The sequence below is a fragment of the Aspergillus aculeatinus genome (genome assembly GCF_003184765.1).
Source record: "Aspergillus aculeatinus CBS 121060 unplaced genomic scaffold BO66scaffold_1, whole genome shotgun sequence".
NCBI lineage: Eukaryota > Fungi > Ascomycota > Eurotiomycetes > Eurotiales > Aspergillaceae > Aspergillus > Aspergillus aculeatinus.
In genome coordinates, this window is record NW_020291470.1 from 117199 (window position 1) to 129616 (window position 12418).

At 53.5% G+C, this 12418-nt stretch overlaps 4 protein-coding genes across 4 annotated transcripts; 2 read left to right on the forward strand and 2 right to left on the reverse strand.

Annotated features, from left to right (window-relative positions):
• Window positions 1-307: 307 nt before the first annotated feature.
• On the reverse strand, window positions 308-1154 carry BO66DRAFT_1082 (uncharacterized protein). Its single transcript, XM_025641804.1, has one exon. The coding sequence runs from the start codon at window positions 865-867 to the stop codon at window positions 403-405; it is 465 nt and encodes a 154-aa protein (XP_025508972.1). The 5' UTR covers window positions 868-1154; the 3' UTR covers window positions 308-402.
• Window positions 1155-1284: 130 nt separating this feature from the next.
• Window positions 1285-1549, forward strand: BO66DRAFT_310448 (uncharacterized protein; the record flags this gene model as incomplete). The annotated part of the gene is made up of 2 exons (XM_025643287.1): window positions 1285-1369; window positions 1437-1549. The coding sequence occupies 2 exons, from the start codon at window positions 1285-1287 to the stop codon at window positions 1547-1549; spliced, it is 198 nt and encodes a 65-aa protein (XP_025508973.1).
• A 1506-nt stretch (window positions 1550-3055) lies between these two features.
• BO66DRAFT_387090 (uncharacterized protein) lies at window positions 3056-3914 on the forward strand. The gene has a single exon (XM_025646218.1). The coding sequence runs from the start codon at window positions 3176-3178 to the stop codon at window positions 3641-3643; it is 468 nt and encodes a 155-aa protein (XP_025508974.1). The 5' UTR covers window positions 3056-3175; the 3' UTR covers window positions 3644-3914.
• Window positions 3915-4843: 929 nt separating this feature from the next.
• Window positions 4844-6296, reverse strand: BO66DRAFT_396806 (uncharacterized protein; the record flags this gene model as incomplete). The annotated part of the gene is made up of 4 exons (XM_025648564.1): window positions 4844-4861; window positions 4942-5875; window positions 5931-6069; window positions 6146-6296. The coding sequence occupies 4 exons, from the start codon at window positions 6294-6296 to the stop codon at window positions 4844-4846; spliced, it is 1242 nt and encodes a 413-aa protein (XP_025508975.1).
• Between the last annotated feature and the right edge of the window lie 6122 nt (window positions 6297-12418).

Below are 12418 nucleotides of genomic sequence, written 5' to 3' on the forward strand. Positions count from 1 at the left end.
CGGTGGGAGTCTGACTAAACGGCCAGTTGCTCTGCGACTGTTTCTTCGATCATGTGACCGAGAGAGTAGCTGTTATGAGCTGTAATTGACCGCTTGAAAACGTCGCTAGCACCAATCATATTGTCTTTCTGTCTGTTCTATACGGTCATCTGCTGGGGTTGGTCGCCCTCCCGTGACCACGACAGGTAAGGCCAGACCAGCACCACACCGTGGACCCAGTTCACACAGTAACGTTATCTGTTGGACAGCAGACTGTCTCAGCCTCCATCCGCGCCACAGCATCGTCCCTATGCCCAGGCACTGGCACTGGGTAGCAAAAGGGGGTACAACTCAGAATCAGGCGGTGCTCAGGACTCCTGTCTAACACAAGTGTGGCTGGTGCCCGGGCAATAAGGCTCACTCTCATTTACCCTTACTCACACTCACCTCCTGGGCTATGCTTAGGTTAGCTGTCGAACCCAATGGGTCGGTCCCTGAAACCGCCCTTTCGCCGGGTGCTTCAAGTGACGAATCATCCGGTTTGCTGCCTCGTCCCCATTCGGGCTCGGTTTGCCCCTGGCAGCCTGGGCAGGCAGCACGGTGGAGCCTGGACGCTTCGATGGGGATTCCAGACATCCGATTCTCTGTTGGTTGGTTTCGGGTCATGACGTCTGGATTGGGAACTGGGGATCGACGATGCTTCGTAAAGCGTAGATACAGTGCATACAGCATGGATGGAGGATGATGGGCGATGGAGCAGGCCAGGCGGCCCCGGAGCTTCTTCCTACTAGTCGCTCTGCAAGATGACCGATCTGCTGCCCTTTCTTCCTGGGTTCGTAAAACCCGGGGGAAACGATTCGAGATTCGATTGGGATCCGTTTTTGGCATTGCTCCAGGCCCCCAGTCCAGATTGGTTTCTGTCTATTTCCCGATCACTTATACTTCTTCTGCTACCGTGGGGAGGGAAACATACAAAAGGCCCCCATTGTCCTGCCTTTCATCCGTCTTGTTTTTTCAACCAACTACTACAGCTATTCACTACACTACACCACATCTACAGCAAACTACATCACTTCTGAGTTTCTCTTCGCTCTATCTCTCATCCTTCACTACCTTGTGATCTCCCTACCTGCGTGCGCCTCATCGTTCTCCTGGTTATTGTGCCTTGCTCAGCCACAGATCAACCAGCGTACATATATTTCCCAGTACTTCCACTTGAATCCGCCACTTCTCATACTATCCACTCCAATCACTTCATCTACTTCCCCCAAATTCAATCTCGTGTACAATTCCAATTCCAACAAGATGCCTCACAAAGTCAGCGACTCGACCTCCTCTCTGTCCAGCAGTGGCAGCAGCGGGAACGGTGTTGTGGTGACGGACATGCGAGGTATGTCTAGATCTTATCTCCGTTGCTCTTCTTGCATCGAGAACTAACCACCAAGCCCCCGAATTAGGCTCGCATGCTGGTCCCCGTCGAACACAAGCTCCCGTCATCATTCACAACCAGGGAGGACAAATCTACGATGAGACGAGACCTTCCGACTGGGATAAGCAACGGTGGAAGTGAAAGTATCGTCTTGGGTACCTCGGGACAAAGAACAGCCTCCTCCGAAGCACTGCTGGGCAGTTCGCTTGCTGGAGGGTTCGGCTTGGGGCAATTTGTCGCCGGGACCGCGGGTTATCCGCGCGGCTTCAATCTCCCACAAAGTGAGGCGGACCGATCGACGGCGTCTGTTTCGTTCTCGACCGACCGATGATGCTTACTCTCGCCATTCTGGACTCTCCGTCACCGCAACTGTGCACCTGCCCCCTTGACCATGGTGCATTGTGTCTGTCGCCTTCGTTCTCCGCTGTCCATGCCGTCCGTCCACATTGGAATTGTTGTTCCGGATAATCGCCTGCATGTTTCATTATTTCTTTTGCTGTACTGTACATCACTTGTGCCATATCTCGGGTTTTGGTGTTTTGCTCGGATACATCGCTTGCGAGGGGGTTGCCCGGGTGCGACCCTTGTCTGTCAGCAACCAGAACTAGGGCTATCTTTCCTAGGCTCTGTGCTTCTGGCTACCTCGACATCTTGTTCTTGATTTCTTTCCGCTGCCCTTTTTGCTAGTTTTGGTGTTAGGTGTTTCCTACCGGACTTTGGGGAGTTGTGTTCCGATTATGCCATCTCACGCCGCATCATGTCATGTCATGTCACTCCTTTATTTGCTCGCTTCTGCATTTCGCCTACGCGGAAGCACGAATGCCGCAACTGCCTGCTGCATGCAGTACTCATGACAGTCTGCGATTGTCGAGGTGCAGCAGCAACAACAACAACAACAACAGCGCTGGTCGCATACAACCAACACAACCTACCCTACGATGTACTATACCTGTTCTGTCTGACATGACGGGATGCTGTCAATCGCTATTTAGCTGGTCACTGGACTCTGTTTCGATAAGGGGATGGATCTGTATCATATGCTGATTTCGGGTTGTTATTACTGTATTGTACTACTTTCTACAATATGAACTTACTCTGCAAAGATGGGTGTTTTCATACTAGTCGCTAAGTAACTGATTCGGGTATTTAAATGAACCCTCCGCCTCTTTCTCTCTCTCTCCCCAAACCCCCTTCCACACTGCATCTCAAGTAGACCACTCCTTTAACCAAACAACCCTCAAGCTCCCCCACGCACAATAGATAAACCTCTACCATTGGCAGGAGAGCTCAGCAGTCATGGCCGGCGCCGTAAGCACGATTCCCGAAGCGTAAAACTCAACCAGACTAGGATTGAAGCTAAGCTGCGGGGGTCGAATTTAGACCATCTCAGCTAACTACCTACTTTACATCATCCCCAAGCTACCGATATCATGATCATAGGCTGCACCTAGAGAGCGAGGGGGTAGTTAGCACTAGAATAGGGCCTACAGCCCCATCCACACTCCACTACGCTACCAGTATCACATACATAAACCATCGACCACGCCCAATTCACCTTTTCCAAGACCCCGCATCCCTCTTATCATACTCACCGAGTACAGTACAGTTACCCCCCCTTCCCCAACCCTCACATATCATACTCCCACCAGCCCCCCTCCCACCTTGGAAAAAGCAGCATCCCACTGCAGTCCCCAATCCCTCACCACAATAGCCAGACCAGACCAGACATAACACCCAAAACATCCACACCCAAACCCCCCCCCAAAAATGTCCCCAATAATAGCCTTCATCCCCGGCGCCTGGCTCACCCCAGCCTTCTACGAACCCTTCCTCTCCACCCTGACCGAAACCACCGCCCTCCCCGTCGAGCACATCCCCTACCCGTCCCTGGACCCCAACCCGAACCCCAACCCCAACCCGAGGGACCCAGCAACAGCAACAGCAACCGCCGACGTCCAAACCGACACAACCGCCATCCGCACCCGCCTCCTCACGCTCATCGAATCCCAAGCCCGCGAGGTCATCCTCATGATGCACTCCTACGCCGGGATGCCGGGCGCGGCCGCGGCGTCCGGCCTGAGCAAAGCCGCGCGCCACCGGGCCGGAAAGCCCGGCGGCGTGGTGGGCATGATCTTCGTGGCGGCGTTCCTCGTGCCCGAGGGGGTGAGCTGTGCCGGGTTGCAGGGCGGTGCGCTGCCCCCGTGGATTCTGTTGGATACGGTGCGTAAACCCTAGCCCCGGCAACGGTCCCAGCCCCAGTCCCAGTCCCAGCCCCAGCCAACCCTGAAACTATTATACCGGATGGAGAGGGTTTATCAGGGAAAGTGGCTAACACCCTCACGGCGGAGAACCCAGCCCGCCCCGCAACTCAACTACCCCGACGACCCGGTGGGAAATTTCCTGCCTGAGGCCCGGGGGAATTCTCCGGAGGCAGCTCTCGAGACGTATCTCCGGCCGCACGCGACGCGGGCGTTTACCTCCCCGCAGCCGGCGCCGGCGTGGGCGGAGGTAGAGGCGGAGGCAGAGACACAGACACAGACACAGACGACCGGGTTGGCGTTTGTGGTGACGGCCGCGGATCGCGCCGTGCCCCGCGAGGCGCAGTATGCGATGATGGCGGCGACGGGGCGGGAGTGGGTCGTCCGCGAGATCGAGTGTGGTCATTGTGCGCCGTTTGTGGGGGAGGAGCGCATTGCCGAGACGGTGCGCGTGGTGGCGGAGTTGGTGAGTGGGTTTTCTTGAGGGGGATGCGGGCTGGGTTTGGGTTTCTTTGTTGATTGAGGGGATGGGGCGGGTATATGGTATATGGTGTGGGGAGAGGGGTGAGGGGAGGGGTGGATTTGTACTGTACAGTTGCGTTTACTGTGGTTGATGGTGTGATAGGGAGGTGCTTCCTTGGTGCCCTGTATTACTACTACTTCCTATGAGTTGGGGTTGTGGATGTATGGTTCTGTTCAGATTTGGGTATGCTGGAGATGAAGATACACGTTTGGATACTCGGGGGCGGTGGGGTCTGACTCTACCGGGGGTATTGGGTTCTAGTCTGCTACTGCATTGGGATGATCTCGATGTATCTATATCCCCGTGCTAGATGGAACAGAGAAGGAGAGGTGGTGGATAAGAAGGTTTATCAGCGGGGCCATGCAGTATATCGATGGCTTGCGAGTTACAGTCATGTACTTCGTGGCTGATACGGAGTGTGCTCGCTATGAGCATTGGATCGGTCCGTTGGATGGTATCCATGCTAGATCCATACTAGCAAGCCTATAGATCAGAGCTGGACTGATGGCAGTGGTGGTCTGTCCAAATGCGGCATAACTCTACGCACTGCAGGCTGTACAGGCAGTGCAAGTGCACCCTTTACCTGGAGAAGCCGTGTCTCGTACAAGAACCAGACATCATAAACATCCACTCGAACGGTGACTCGATTCAATTCTAGATCGACCAACCAAACTATCGTACATGTACACAGCACAACCCACCCCTAACTAAAACGACAACGACCCCAAGAAGTCCGTCGCATTCAGACTCACCGGCAACTCAGGCTGCACCACCTCCACCTCCTCGTCTTCGTCCTCCTCCTCAAATTCCTCATCCCCTTCCCCACCGCCCAACAACCCCACATGCGCCATATAACCCACCAGCGCCGCGACCCCGCCCACGACCACCGCCACCGACAACCAGACATCCTTCTTATACCCCGTGACATACTCGGCCAACGCGGTGCGCTCCTCCCCGGACAGATCCGCCTCCTGGGAGTGCGCGATCTCGCGCATGCGGGTGTTGGCGCGGATATCCCGCCAGATGGGCGTCGCGTCCGCCACCGTGTTCCACAGGGTGTTGCCCACCGTGACCCAGCGGGGTCGCTCGGGCTTCCGCCACGGTAGGCTGGCCAGCCCGGCCTCGCGCTGCATGCGCCGCACCCACTCCACCACCCGCGGCGCCTTCTGCCGCAGCGCCTCCCCGAGCCACGCCTCCTGCAGACTCTCCGGCCCCAGCGCCGCGAGGCTCGCGTACCCGAGCAGGAGACAGTCGACGCTCGTGGGGCGGTCCCCGCCGAGCAGGTAGTTCTTCTGGGCCGGCTGCAGCATCGCCGCGAGGGGCTCGAAGGCCGCCGCTGTGACCGCCTCCATGCGGAAGCGGTGGGTCGTGGCCAGGCCCGAGGTGATCGTGGGGGCGGCTTTGGGGAGCGGGAGGGAGGCCGGGAGGCGCCCCGCGGCGACGGCGGCCGAGTGTTCGCGCTTGCGGTCCTCCTCCAGGGCGACCAGGTCCAGCGACGAGAGGCCGAGGTGGTCGGAGGCGCGCTTGGCGGCGGCGCGGATCTGCGGGGGGATGAGCCAGGTCGAGGGCCAGGTGAGGATCTGCGAGGAGTAGGCGGGGAGGACGGAGTTGTAGTAGTTCTGGCTGGTGACGTAGAGGGAGAGGGCGAGGAGAGGGGGGAATTGCGTGTCGAGGAAGGAGGTGAATCTATTCGCGCTTCAGAGTTTTGGTCAGGTGGTGGGGGGTGGGGATCAAAACGTACGCGATACTGTCCGCGCGATCGAGTCCGGCCAATTCGGCATCCAGATCCCAATCGCCCGCGGAGTATTGGCGGAGATAGTCGACTATGTTGCGGAAGCGGGAGACCCAGGTGTTGCCGTTTCGAAGGGCAGGGAGTTCATCTATTTGCGACAAGCAATATATTAGTAAGGTCCTCTCGAAATCTTTGACGCCTTGGGGGAAGCCCGGACGACTCACTTGTTGGAGACACCGAGGGATCGCTACTTGCGACGAGCACCCACGCGTCCTTGGGTAGGGCGAGAGACAGATAGGCAATGGTCGCCAGACATTGCGCATCGATGGACGGCAGGGAGAATGCCGGCCCCCAAACATGGAGTTCTAGCACCATCGTATCTTCCGGAGGCTTCACGCGCGTGCCGATGGATCGTCCAGACGAGCTGTTGTGGTGGTGGTGCAAAGGTGCATCGGACTTGTTGATCGCGGCCGATCACGTGCAGAATTCCATATCCTGCACGATCCCCAGCCTCAGGCATCGATGAGCTGTCGGGTGGGGTTGCGGATGTGTGCCTGAGGCAGCTACTGACATGCCGTGCTCATCTACTCGTTACCACTAACTTATCGAGCATCCAAGACGATCCACGAAGGTGAGATTGTCACAAGTAAAGAAGTGGGGGAGGGGAGATACATGAGTACTGTGCATGATCAGCCTCGACTACCATCTCAAGTAGATTAAGTACGGTTTCAATATGGCGTTATCGGGGCCTCTCTTCGCATAGTGCCCCCATGATAAACTCGATAAGACAACGAAACATGGAGCCCGGTGATCAGATCATTGATTCAAAGGCACAATCAGGCCGCAGAAACCCGGTAATTGAAGCCCACGACGCGAGCACCTCATCTCCCTCTCTTGGCGCAACCTGGTAATGTCAAACACTTATCGATAAAGACGCCATCGGAGGAGGGGGGAAAGGGGGCGTTGGCAGGAACGACGATCGAATGATAAGCACCCAGCACAAGATAGACACCGGACCCCATCACCCACTCGTCTGGCGATATGAGTATGACAATCCCAACTCTCTTCCCCAGGCGATCGATAGTATCCCACGGCAAAAGAAATTACTACGTAGGAAGTAAGGAGTAAGTTGGTTAGTTGATAGTAGTGTACAGGACATCCTAAGCTGCTTCCTGCCCTGGCAATGCAAATCCTCTGTATGGGAAATTGCAACGAACCACCCACACTTCCTGAATCGACGAGCCGCAGGGCAACAACGCATCAACGCAGTGGCGCTTCTTTTCTAGTTCGGAGCGCTTAAGGAAGAGGAAGACGTAAGAAGAGAACGTGAGAGGAGGGATTGATTTCCGGCTTTTTTTTTTTTTTTTTTTTTTTTTTTGGGCTCTCCTCCTCCCATTTTCCATATACCCTAGGTAAACATCCACACGTAGTACCTAGAGGGGGTAACATCCAGGGACTCCCGATCAAGGAAAACTCAATTTCCATTCCCGTCCATACATTGGAGCACATGGCGATGGCATGATATCCGTTTTGCAATGGAGCAGAGTGCGGGTAGGAAGTGGAACGTGCCTGGGCCGCAGTTTGTTCAAGGAGGGGTGTGGGAGAGAGTAAGTGGATTATGGTTGAGAGACTGTGGGCATTGTTGAAGGAGGGGGAGGGAACTCTACCAGGAGTCTAGTACAGTCGAAGTGGCGTTAAACCGGATCAGGTACAGTACCCCCCTCCCCTTCAGGTCCCCGCGTTCAAGTGCCAGGGTCAGGATTCAGGTCGGGTCAGTTGACCTGCGATCGGACTTGCCGGGCTAGGCACGCACCATTTAGACTTAGTATGTGGTGGTGGTGGTTGTGTCGTGGACATGGGACGTGGTCGACTCGAGAAAAGAATCAAATAGGTTAGGGTGGAAGATTCCCCAGTCCGGAAAACAAGGCCACAGGACGTTATAGCAACGGTTCAACCAACTCTCCCCCCGCCTCTTGTTGTTCGCAACCAAGGAACTGGAGTAAACTTGGTCCAGAAGTGTGGACTACGTACTGGAGGGAAGTAGATGCTGCCTGCAGTGCCTGCCATCGTGGGTTTTTTACACTTCTGGGCTGAGTAACAGCCTCCGGGCAGTGACTGTAGCTTATCATGATTACATCGTCAGGTTGCCCTATTCAGATCATCGACGGCTCTCGGACCCATGCCATACATATGCATGCCAATAAATAGTGCAGGTGGGTTAGATTAGCTCATTCGACGTTGTGGATGTCATGAGTGACTCAGTTCAGTATCAATTATAGCGATAATAAACATAACTATTATGACCATAAGCCGGAACAAGGACAGTGCAAGACTAAGTACTCTCAGCCTGATGAACAGCTTCCCCCTCCCCCCTCCCCTCTCCCCTCCCTACAGACCATCACCGTATCAGGAGCGCTCAAGGCACGCCACCTCGGGAGAGCTAGGGAGGGATGTTCGCCTGCGCGACTATTGAATTTGAGACGCCGCCATGGGAAAAAGAAAATACACGGTAAAAACAAAAAAAAAAGGTACCAGTTCCAAGTTGCCCTCAGCTTTCCGACAAGGCCCCAACTGTCTGTCACGCACCCAGTCAGGATCATGATCTCGTAATGGTGATCATAATCATCACCTTCGTCATCCGCTCGGTCGTTTGAGTCATAACTCCGCTTTTGGCTGGTTTCAGATCGTCGCTTGGGAAGCGGGGGAAACAGATAGAAGGAAGGAGGGCAGGGCTGCTTCCCTCAGCTATGGTATCATGATCCCTGTCCGGCCGAGCATCTGTCCGTCGATCCTCAATCAACGCAAGGGAACAGCCCGTTCACCACACTTACCACACGACCAATAGGACTGTGTCGTCTTACAATGCGGGATTTACACTGGTTTACAACAGCATGTTCCAGGTGTCAAAAGTAGTAATAAGTATGGTCAATCTCATTAGCGATGTCAAATCGCGCGCGCGCAGTTAAGATGCGATATGCTGGTGGGTATATTAAGTCTATTATACATGCACGTGGAATCAAAGATGAAAAGCTCAGACCCTCCGAAAGACGAAGATAAGGAATCAAGATGATACAAGAGGATTGGGTCGAATGAGAGAAAAAAAAAAGAAAAAGAAAAAGAAAAAGAAAAATTCCCCCGATGATTAAAATGTAGGCTGAGATGCAAAGTGATCCCATCCGCCAATAGCAATGCATGATGGTGAACATCACCACACGGATCAGCGCATTGACATCAACAGTGGTTGGTGTGAGAGGAGGGGTCAGTCCCGGCAAATCCAGGCAGGATCCGAGACTACTACTATCTCACATGGGAACCCGAGCGGGCGGGAGTCGTGTCGTCACCGACTCTTGCGGGGTTGCTGGTGGAAATGCTGACTGACTGCCCAGTCCACGGTGACTGACAAGGCTGCCGATTTTGGAACCCACGAGTTTACCGAGTGACCCGCCAAGGTCCAGATGAGACACATGGCCTTCCGTTTGGCAACAGTTGCAGGTTCGGTAATTCAGGCGGCAGGGTCCGCTGCTCGGTCCACCGGACACGTAAGGGCACCGTGAAACCGTGAGTGATGATGTGTTGATGTCGCAACAACCAAAGCGCAATTGCTGATAGAGGAAATTGGAGCAGAGCGCCTGCGCTCGTCTCCAGGAAGATCGTCTTGGGTGGAGAAGTGAATATCTCGGCAACAGGAGAGAATCGGTTCAGATGCTGTCGCGTAATCCCAGAATAGGTAAGATCCCGAAAGATAATGAAGAGGGGGGGTTGAAGATAGAATGAGGTGGTATTGAAGCGTGTCGAATAAAAGGCGTATGTGGTAAAAAGCCGTAGTGCGAGTCCCAAAAACGAAATCGTCATATCCATGCCAAAGGGTGCAGCTCCCATATCATGAGCGATTCGAACCGGCCCGCTCGATCGAGATATTCATCAAGGCGGAGCAGATGCGATGGAGAGGAACCGGTCCGAATCAATCGGTCGTCAAGTTCATATCGAGATGGTACACCCATTGTTTACTTGGGGAGCGGGGGAAGAGGTCCCTTTGGCGGAGGGCCAGGGCAGGGAGGGAATTGAGAGGTACCACCGATGGAAGGCATTGTGATGTAGTTGTTGAGAGTAGGTGTGGAGATGGTAGTCGAGATGGTTGATGGTGGTGGTGTTGAGGCAGAAGATGGGGAGTGTCTGCGCAGCGATAGTAGTGGATTGGTAGTGGTGATGATTCTTTGAATAGTTTCAAGATCTTTGAAGTCTAGGAAGGAAGAGGAAAGGGAAGTCTCAAAAGCGAGGTTCGAAGGTGCCTAATATATACACTTGAATCTTGCTCTGTCGCGGTGTTATTTTTCCTTTCTTTTTTCTTTTTTAAAAAAAATATTTTTATCTGCAATAATTTTGTTTTTGATTTTCTTTTTTAAATTCTATCTGGGCGAGAAAAAAACACCGACTAAGAATGATTGGCGTTCAACAACAGCGCGCGCCAGGTAAGAAAATCGAACGCAAAAAAAAAAAAAAAAAACAAAATCAAGGGAAAAAATACCCCCAAGTCAATAATATTAAGGACGTACCCCCTGTCGGGAACAGGAGCTGAGCTCCACTCGGACAGAAGGGAAGAAACCGAACTACGTCAGAATCTGACGGTTCTTACACTAGTGCCATACCGGGTGGGATGCCAGATGGGAAGCAGATGGGAATTCCGATGGGGAAACCACCCCCATTCAGGAAATCCCACGGAAATTTTCTAGAAGTTCTTCTCCGTCTCCTCTCTCCGTCTCTCCCTGTCCCACTTTCGGCTGCCCGGGGTTTGCAGCACTACGTTACTAAGGACTGGGAGGGAGGGGGTTTTTGTTTTTCGCCTCCCCCTTTTTCAAACTTGCTCTGCAGGTTTCATTGTTGATTGACTTCGCATGAGATTGCGTAGTGAGAGCTTAATCATCATCATCAGTCCCAGACTCCCCAAGGCTGTTGCAGAAAGTCTGGGTTCTGGTTCAGTCTCAAACCAAATGAATGTGTCGGAGGTACCCGACCGATACAAACAGACAAGCCCAGACAGACAGACAGACAGACAGACAGACAGACAGACAGATGCAGTAAGGGACACGAAGTCAATGGCTTTGTGACCTCTGGTACTGTACGAAAGGAAAAAGGAAGTCGAAAAATCTTCCATGCGACCCAACAGAAAACAACATTTACATCAAACAAAAGGGAAATCGAAACCGACCTCCAGGCTGGCTGACACCCACCGAATCGATCATTTTCTGGAAGGCAGTAGGGCAAAGGAGAAAAAGAGGCACCCACGAACGACCCACCCTCCTTGCTGAGGTGAGTTTCTGCCGCATGTCAATCAATATTGTTCGCCTTTTAATGTCCTTCCGCCATGTTCCAAGCCGTGGGGGATGTCTATCTCTTGCTCTTTTGTTTTTAACTTCTTCCACCACCTTCGACCAGCGCTGGGTCCGAGAGAATTTACCTAGTACTTACTGTGTATCGACTTCGCGCTTCCCTCTTCTTCTTCTGCCCTTGAATAAGGACAAAACGCTCATTGGCCCTAGCCGTTATTAAGCCCCAGTTACGTAAATTACCTAGTCGATAGGAAATCGTGAAGAAATAATTACCGGCCGGTCGTTGCGATGACTCAACCTCATCATCACGAAATGAACGATAAGGCACCACGGCCGACCGCACTCCACAGCTATACTGGAGTATGACCAGGATATATGCGCATGCTCGCGCCCTCGCGCTCAGGCAACCTCAATCCCTGATTTGCGTATGATAGGCTTACGGGATTGGGGGCTAGTCCTGAGTCTCCTACCATAACGACACGTGCCAGTTCGTAGATCCTTTCGGGTTTGGATGGGGTTTAGTGTTCGCAGTGGACAAGAAATGACAAGAAAAAAAAAGCTGCAATGGAAGAAGCAAAGTTGGGGAAACAGTATGGAATCTCCAAGCGATTTCCCCCCACCTCCTTCCACTAACTTGCGGCTGTTGCGCGAGGCAGCCTGCTTTTTTTTCGTTGTTTCCTGCGTGTGATCTCTCACACACGGCCGTACTGTACTTACATAGTAGTACTTCAAGAGGAAGATCCTAGCCCCAGCCAGAGTGCCGGGTCCGGGTTTACCGTCGTTTCTTGTCCATCAGCTCTATCTTAGTCGTCCGATTGCCCAAGCCACATCCACACAATCCTCATCGAATCCTCAGACCTTGGTTGGCAGGCCTTCTGCCTTCTTGCTTACGGCAGTACAACCTGGCTGGAGTTTCCTGTGTTTCTTGCAGCCTTCCGACTGCGAAGTCCGACGTCACGCCCGCAGTAAGCATCGCAATCTCGATTATGATTGTCGAGGTGGTAAGCAAAAGTACCCAACTATAAGAATGACTGCATAACAGATATGAATTGTGGATGGTGGATAGCTGAACCACTGTGCATGAGTAGTCGAGCTGTCTCCGAGACCGGTTCCCCGTCCTTGCAGCCCTAGTCAGGGGTGAGAGACTGACGCGAAGACAGATAAGATGGG